The 7,483-nt window shown below is 32.9% G+C and overlaps 1 protein-coding gene across 4 annotated transcripts; it reads left to right on the top strand.

Annotated features, from left to right (window-relative positions):
• Positions 1–2,788: 2,788 nt before the first annotated feature.
• Positions 2,789–7,467, top strand: LOC111386163 (protein DEHYDRATION-INDUCED 19 homolog 3-like). 4 transcript variants are annotated; one of them, XM_023010617.1, is made up of 4 exons: positions 2,789–3,082; positions 3,419–3,588; positions 4,283–4,321; positions 5,388–7,467. In XM_023010617.1, exons 1-4 carry the CDS (start codon positions 3,007–3,009, stop codon positions 5,637–5,639), a joined length of 537 nt encoding a protein of 178 aa, XP_022866385.1. In that variant the 5' UTR covers positions 2,789–3,006; the 3' UTR covers positions 5,640–7,467. The 4 variants fall into 4 exon arrangements, with proteins under 4 accessions (XP_022866385.1, XP_022866383.1, XP_022866382.1 ...); XM_023010615.1 differs by having other exon boundaries at positions 3,419–3,591; positions 5,388–7,464; XM_023010614.1 differs by having other exon boundaries at positions 4,283–4,360; positions 5,382–7,462.
• The last annotated feature ends 16 nt before the right edge of the window (positions 7,468–7,483 follow it).

Genomic DNA, 7,483 nt, shown 5'->3' with positions numbered 1-7,483 from the left:
TGCAAAAATATATATATATTGAAACATATGGACTTTTTTGCAAGAAATGTCAAACGTAGGGATGTTTTTCCAAAAGAATTGTCAGCCCTAGGGAAGTTTTGTGCTATTAGACCTTATTAAAATTGAAATCATTGCCAAACCGCTGAAACTCCATACCATTTCCAAAATACTATTACCCAAACTCCGGCGGCACCATCTGTTCATAAGATATCCGTGTCATTTCCAACACACCAATTGACTATACTTACCAAGACGCTTCTCTTCATGGTCTTAAAATATCAACATATGGTTTAGCGGTATGAAGGTTCGACCGTTTAGGTGATGGTTAGTCGGAGTTTTTTTCATTTCTAAGGTGGTAGTCCCATTTGGAGAAGAAGAGACCATGAAGAGAAGCATCCTAATGAGTATAGTCGATAGTATATTGGAAATGACACGGATCTCTCTAGAATAGGTGGTGCCGTCAGAGTTTGGGTGATGGTATTTTGAAAATGGTATGGAGGTTCAGCGGTTTGACAATGGTTTCAATTTTAATAAGATCTAATAGTACAAAACATCCCTATGGTTTGACACTTCTTGCCCAAATTGTCCATACGTCTCAATTTTTTTTAACGTTTTCATCCATATTTTCACGTTTCATTGCGGAAAACGTTATTTTCATTAATTTGAAATGTATGGACTTTTTGCACACTACAGACCAAACGTATGAACGTTTTATGCTATTAGGCTTTTTAATAATTATTTACACTCACTTGTACTTTTTAAAACATTTAGGAGTAAGATTGCAATTTATTCTTTATTTTTCTTTTCTTTTTTTGGTTTTATTTAAATATGAGGATATTTTAGTCATTTTACATTCAAAAATGGTGAAAATGACGTTTTCTGCAATAAACGTTGAAATACGGACGAAAATGCAAAAAAAGAAACGTAGAGACTTTTTCGCAATAAGTGTTAAATGTAGGGACGTTTTGTACTATTAACCCAAATATTAGTACATCCACACTTTTCAATGCAATTCAATCTACATACATCACTATTGAAAATTTTAAAAATTACTATTTTCATCCACGTCAAATATTAATATTATCCTTATTAAATTTATTTATTTAAACATTATAGATCTATACAAATTTTATATATTCATCCCATTATAAATACATTCCTAATGCAATTTCAAAATTTATTAAAAAATACTACATTCATCTAATCGCTATCAACATTTAATTTGGTTCTTACTTTTTATTTTCTATATTGTCGAAATGGTAAAAAAAAAAAATCTTTCGATATTTTATTTGAGGAAGGCTAGCCACACGTAAAAAGAGAGAGAGATAGCTCGAGCAATAGCTTCTAAAAATTGATAACAAGCACATCACATAAGAGTGAAACACACATAGGTTAATCTATGAAGGCAGACAAAAGTTTGATCGAGTAGGTAGAAGTTTGAAGTCTACAAATAGATGATGATGTTTAAGTGAAAGTAAATATCAGATCGTACCATTTTATAGCATATTTTAATGTTTGATATTGTTATGTGAGATATTAGATATCAATAAAAATGACTATCGCTTGACAAAATCTACTTCGATGAAGAGATTATTCAACGTTCTCAATCATGCACTCATATATGAAAAAGATAGTAAGAGGACATTGATCATGTTTTTTCTATGATATGATAGACACGTTATTTCGTTTGGGTGATGGTTGGAGAAAATGTGGTGCAGATTCGACGGAAGCCATTTATCTTTAGAATAATGTTATGCAACCCCAATGAGATTACAATGTCAGTTTAGGTGGCTCTAAATAATAAGTTGAATTCATGCCCCTTTGGTGTCATCGACATAACAGATGTCATTTATAGTCTATCTCTTTCTATTTCGTTTCTATACATGGAAAGTTCAAAAATCATCATATAATAATCCAGAAATTCCAATAAAAAAGGAATAAGGGAGGTGTATCCACGGCTTCTTGTACTAATTTCTCCTGGCGTGGATTTACTTGTTGTTAATCCAGAAATTGCAATAGAAAAGGAACAAGGGAGGTGTATCCACGGCTTCTTGTACTAATTTCTCATAACACATTACTAATTCTCCTGACGTGGATTTACTTGTTGTTAATAGATCGGTAAGAGTATTGTTCCGATAGATAACTCTTCTAGAGAGTTCATTAATATTAGAGCTCATTAGTTTACCCTATTATTTAATCCACATAAATTGTGGTTGTAACCCCAATGAGGATAAATAGTATTACTCTTATCTTTAACAAGGATAGTGTACAAATAAAGACAAAATTATATCTGCACAAAAACATAGCTCTATCTAAAAAAGATTATTAGTAACTTTTTAGAATTTTTTCAGTGATGAGATCAAAATATTACGAATAATAAGGAGTAATAAATTCGAATGTATAGTTTTAAATTAATAATTAGTTTGATTGAAGCCCTGTTTGATTTTCATTTTCTCAAGAATAAAAATGAAAAATATAGTCGTTACAGACCAACATAATAGATAGAAAGTCAAATATGGTAACTTGATGTGATTAATAACAGTGATATTTTTTATTTTTATGACAAAAAAATGAGAATAAAATTGGGGCTGAGTAATAAAAGTAACTTTTAATTTGCTTATAATGTTTACACAGACGTGGGATAGACATAGGAGAAGTCTATCATTCTTTTCCTTTTAGCATATTTTTTGGTTTATTCTTTCCATTTACCAAAAATGTGGTCAAGTGGTTACAAAGCCGGCCCGACCCGACCCGACAGGTACACCTAAAAGCAGGCTATAAATTTGGGCCGGGGAGGTTGTGTGGAAGACGACTCTCAGTCTTTACTTTCGGTGGATTTTGATTGTACACTGCTCAGCCCTTCAGCTCCATCACACAATCATTTTCTTCTTCACTTCTTGCAAATTCCCAAGTTAAGAAATCATTACCAAAAACTAATAATCTCTTAGCAAAGAAGAGTTCAGACACCCAGCAAATTCTCAATTTAAATTACAAAGAAAGAAAACTATGGATTCTGATTCGTGGGCTGCTCCTCTTTCTTCTGCATCCAAGCGCAATTTTTTCAATTCACAATCTCGATCTGGTGAACACATCCCATCCTCTTTTCCACTTTTTATATTGTGTAATTTCCATTTGGGATTCTTTAAATTGGTAAATGAGCTATTTCGTGGCATAGATTGCATTTTTATGGGTTTTGTGTGTATTTAGGTCAATATACTCTATATTTTCATCGAAGATTGAATTCCATCTGGATTTTGGTGGATTCACAAAAAACTTTCTTAAAAGTTCGTATTTGTGGGTGGGCTATTTTTATGTGCAGTTCGGATTGTATTTCTATATAGCTATAGACAAATAAATGGGTTCAAGGCGAAGATTGCATTTTGATGGTTTTTTTTTTTTTTTGGCTTGGATACTGTAGTGGGGATGAAATTGGACGGTTTTGATGCTGAAATGTTGATGGCGTTTGAGGAAATTGACATGGATGATGATATAAGAGATGAGTATTCATGCCCTTTTTGCTCGGAATATTTTGATATCTTCGGACTCTGTTGCCACATGGATGATGAGCATTCTATTGAGGCTAAAAACGTGGTACAATTCCTTCCAATTATTTCTGTTCTAATTAGTCTGCTATGAATTCTGATAAGTGATAACCTGCTTATCATTCATTCTCAACTCTCTTGTATATCTCGAAACATGAAAAAAATAAAATAAAATGCCAACTTCAGAACATTACATCAGCAAAATAGTCATCACCACAGACCAAATCAAACTAGAATCAGTGGCTGAGATAAACTTAGATTCTAAAGGCTCAAAAGTTTTAAAAGTGTTATTTTTCCTTGGACTCTAAGAATGTGCTTAGAACTCACCTAGCGCCCATTTACATATTGGGTTCTTTATGACTTATGAAGTTCTAAGTCGTCTTCCCTATATTTTATTTATTTATTTTGATTATTATTATTTTTTTGAGTGGGCTGGGGTGGGGGGTTTAAGAATTTGCAAAACTGGTAACTCTAATAGATTTTCGGTGTTGTCCCTTCTTTCACCCTGTCCCGAAGAGAAACTAGGACCATTTAGTTATGTTTTCCTGTTCCAATTGCTATGTTTATCCTTTGTTGCCATTAGGAGGATTGGATTTCCTTGGAAATCTTCGATGAAAATCATTTTTGTTCTTTTTTGAACCGGATGTCAGATTTTTTTTTTGGTTTTTTCCATCTATTGTTAGGGTGTTTCTGTTTGAAGTGATATGTGCTAACACAGGTTTTTTATTTGCACTCTGCAGATGTGTCCAGTTTGTGCGATGATGGTGGATGTCGACATGGTTGGTCATATAACCTTGCACCATGCCAATATATTTAAGATATCCTTTTCTCTCAGTTTGCATTCTCTGCTATGTTGTGGTTACTTGCAGTTCCTTTTTGTGATGCCATTAAATTGTTTCTATTTTTCTTCTTTGTTATTTCTTAATTCTGCAAGAGGAAATTGCCTTACATGATCCTAGTGTGCATCTAGCCCGAATTCAAGTTGGTGCTTTACTTGGAAGCACCCAGCTCAGATAAAGATTTTGAATTTACTAGTGACTTAAAATCTTTCTCAATATTTTTTTTTTTTTATTTTTTATTTTTTGCGCCTGCATTGTTTTCTTCAAAAAAGCTTTAAGTAGAAGAACTCGAACACTGAGTTTGGGAGCCAATTTGTTGTTAGGTGTTTGGAGAAGTGCTTTTCAAAACACAATTTGGTGATCTGAAGTGGTGTGCCCGTATTTCGGACTGTTTTGAAATACTTTACATTGATGTAGAAAAAATTTACATTCGAGTCCTTCATTGTTTGCATAAGGATGTTGGGAAAAAGGAGATAGAACCTGTGTTTGAGTATAGAGCTTGAAGTTTAAGCCTCCGTTTGGCCCCCATTTTGTAGTAATGAAAATTGGTGGAATAGTGTTTTTTTGAAAAATGAGCGGTTGAAAAAGAAGGAAAAATGTTCGATTTACGTGTAATATTATTTTATGGAAGATTGTGTGGTTAAAAATATGAGAGAAAAAAATGAAATGTAATGGAATGAAAATTAATGGAGGTCAAACGGGGTATAAAATTGACAGGTTTTAGCATTGTTGTGGCAGCAGCAGTGGTGGCCTGACTGGAGGGGTGGGTAATAAGATGGTGAAGAGAGGTGGATGTTGGTGGTTGCATAGGCACACCCGTCTGTTTTCCAATTTTTTTCACAGGAAAATACAAAAGGAAAGGCCGGCCTTTATTTACTGAATTGATGTTGATATCAACTTGTTTTTGCTTACAAATGTTTTCATAACATTTTAGATACTTTTGCTCCTTTTATGCTATGAGAACTTGACTATCTCCATGAGTTCCTTGACTAAAGATTACATGCAGCGCAAGAGGAAATCACATAAAGCTGGTTATCCAAAACTTTCTTTGTTGAAGAGGGAACTGCGAGAAGGGAAGCTACAGTCACTTTTTGGAGGGTCTTCCCGTGTAGCTTCTTCAAACAACGTAGCTCCAGACCCATTGTTGTCTTCATTTATTTTGCCAATAGTTGATGATTTTGGAAGCCTTCCAACGCATTCTTCATCTGAGTTAGTATCAATCAAGAAAAGTGCAACCACAAATACTTCAGAAAGGTAACCCTTATTAATTTTTTTGGTTGAGTAGCAACTTTTTTGTATTAGCATATGGTTACTCGTGCAACAGAATCTATTTTAAAGTTCACCACAGATTGAATGAAGGATTATAAGAATCTAATAGAAAAGGGTGAAATCAAATTTCAATTAGGATTCCAGATGCTGCCTATTAAGTTGTTGCTTGTTCTTGGCGTATATTGTTTTTAATTTGCTGGTTCATCAAATAGAAAAGATTATAATGGTCCTTGTTGCATGATTTAAAGTGTTTGTTTTACTTCCATAGATGCTGATGTATTTTTAAGCAGCCATTAAAACCATTCTTTAGGATGCTGTCATCTTTCTTCTTTCATTTCCTTGAATTTTTATGTTATCAATTGTAATTAATGAATATGGATGTCACTCTCTTGAGTGACATACATTTTGTCCATAACAATAGCATACTGTAGACTGAGTTTTATTTTCAAATTTCTTTAGTCAGCGAGGAAAAATATAAGTAATACTAACAATGCTATGAAGAAGGAAGGAATTGATATTATTAGTTATTACATTTAATACCGAAGTGATTTTCTGCCATGATTGAATGTGCACCTTTTCATGTGTTTTCCATTGTATTTCATTTTAGTCCAATTAGAATGATTTCTATTTTGCATGATTAAAAATAATAATAATAAATAAAAAAACAAGCCCATCATCTATTATATGCTAAAGAATATAAATTGGCACTACTTAATATGGCTGTGGCATGCTTCCAAAAACTTGAAAAAATAAGTGAAGAAATTATGTTCCTGTCATTTCTTGGTAATAAGTTGGTTCCATTAATGTCCTCGTAATTTAAATATGATTATAGTTGATCTAGAATCCTGGTATGGCCTAGTTCTTCTGATCCTCCTATCTGGGCATTCTATTTTATGCTTTCATGGGTGTGAGCTGAAATTTGGACCGGCCCTTGAAATTTCAAGTTTGACTACTCAATATTATAGATGCTTTTATCAGACGAACCGATCTCCAACTATTGGTATGCCCAATTATCAAGATCATTAATCTTATATATGAGAGCCATGGATATAATGAATACGAAGATGAACAGCATATATGCTTTTGTATGGTACATTGGAAATTGGAAGAGCGAGGCAGCTTTTGGACAAATTTTGGTTCAGTCTATTTTTCCACTTTATTTGTTCCAGTTTAAAGATCATTGTTTTGTGTTTCTAATTAACCATAGCACGTTGATTCAGAAGCATTTGTTTCAAATTTGAATTCTGTAAAATTGTTGAGTCTATATTTAAAGCTGTAAGACTGGAAAACTGGTATGATGTTGCTAGAGGGCTGGTGTTTATTTTAATCAATTTGGACCAAAAAGTAAGAGAGAGAGGCATAAATATAGAGTATGCTTGGCAAAGTTGATCATAAAAATATTGGGGGACCAGATAGTTAGGGATTTAGCCACTGTTATTGTATACGGTGCTTAAGGAGCCTAATGCGCTTTAACTAGAACAATTAACACGAAGATAATGGCTTCAATGTATTAATATATTAACGTTCCCAAAAGACTATTATCTATCTTAGAAAATGAATTTGACACTGCAGGGGAAAGAAAAGATTATAGCCACTACATAACATCTGTTTTCTATTTAATTCTTATTTTACTTCTTTTATGTTTTTCTTGTTGCATGTTTGGTTTTTCTATTAGTTATCTTTTTTATAGATATGGGATAAGAAAAGAAAATGCTGAGGATGATAGTTCTAAGAGGATTTTTCTTGAGAACAAAATAGTGAGAGAAATGAAAACTGATCCTCTTTTAGAATTTCTTATTAGCATTCCTTATTTTATTTTATTATTTTTTTTTT

The sequence above is a fragment of the Olea europaea genome, unplaced genomic scaffold, assembly GCF_002742605.1.
Source record: "Olea europaea var. sylvestris unplaced genomic scaffold, O_europaea_v1 scaffold3439, whole genome shotgun sequence".
NCBI lineage: Eukaryota > Viridiplantae > Streptophyta > Magnoliopsida > Lamiales > Oleaceae > Olea > Olea europaea.
This window is presented reverse-complemented; position numbering and strand designations above follow the sequence as displayed.

Bases quoted from the DNA above. Each gene is read 5' to 3' on its own strand.
- LOC111386163 (XM_023010613.1), top strand. From the start codon at position 3,007: ATGGATTCTGATTCGTGGGCTGCTCCTCTTTCTTCTGCATCCAAGCGC. The intron at 3,083-3,418 runs GTGAACACATCC...TGGATACTGTAG, and splicing joins CAATTCACAATCTCGATCTG to TGGGGATGAAATTGGACGGT. The intron at 3,592-4,282 runs GTACAATTCCTT...TGCACTCTGCAG, and splicing joins CTATTGAGGCTAAAAACGTG to ATGTGTCCAGTTTGTGCGAT.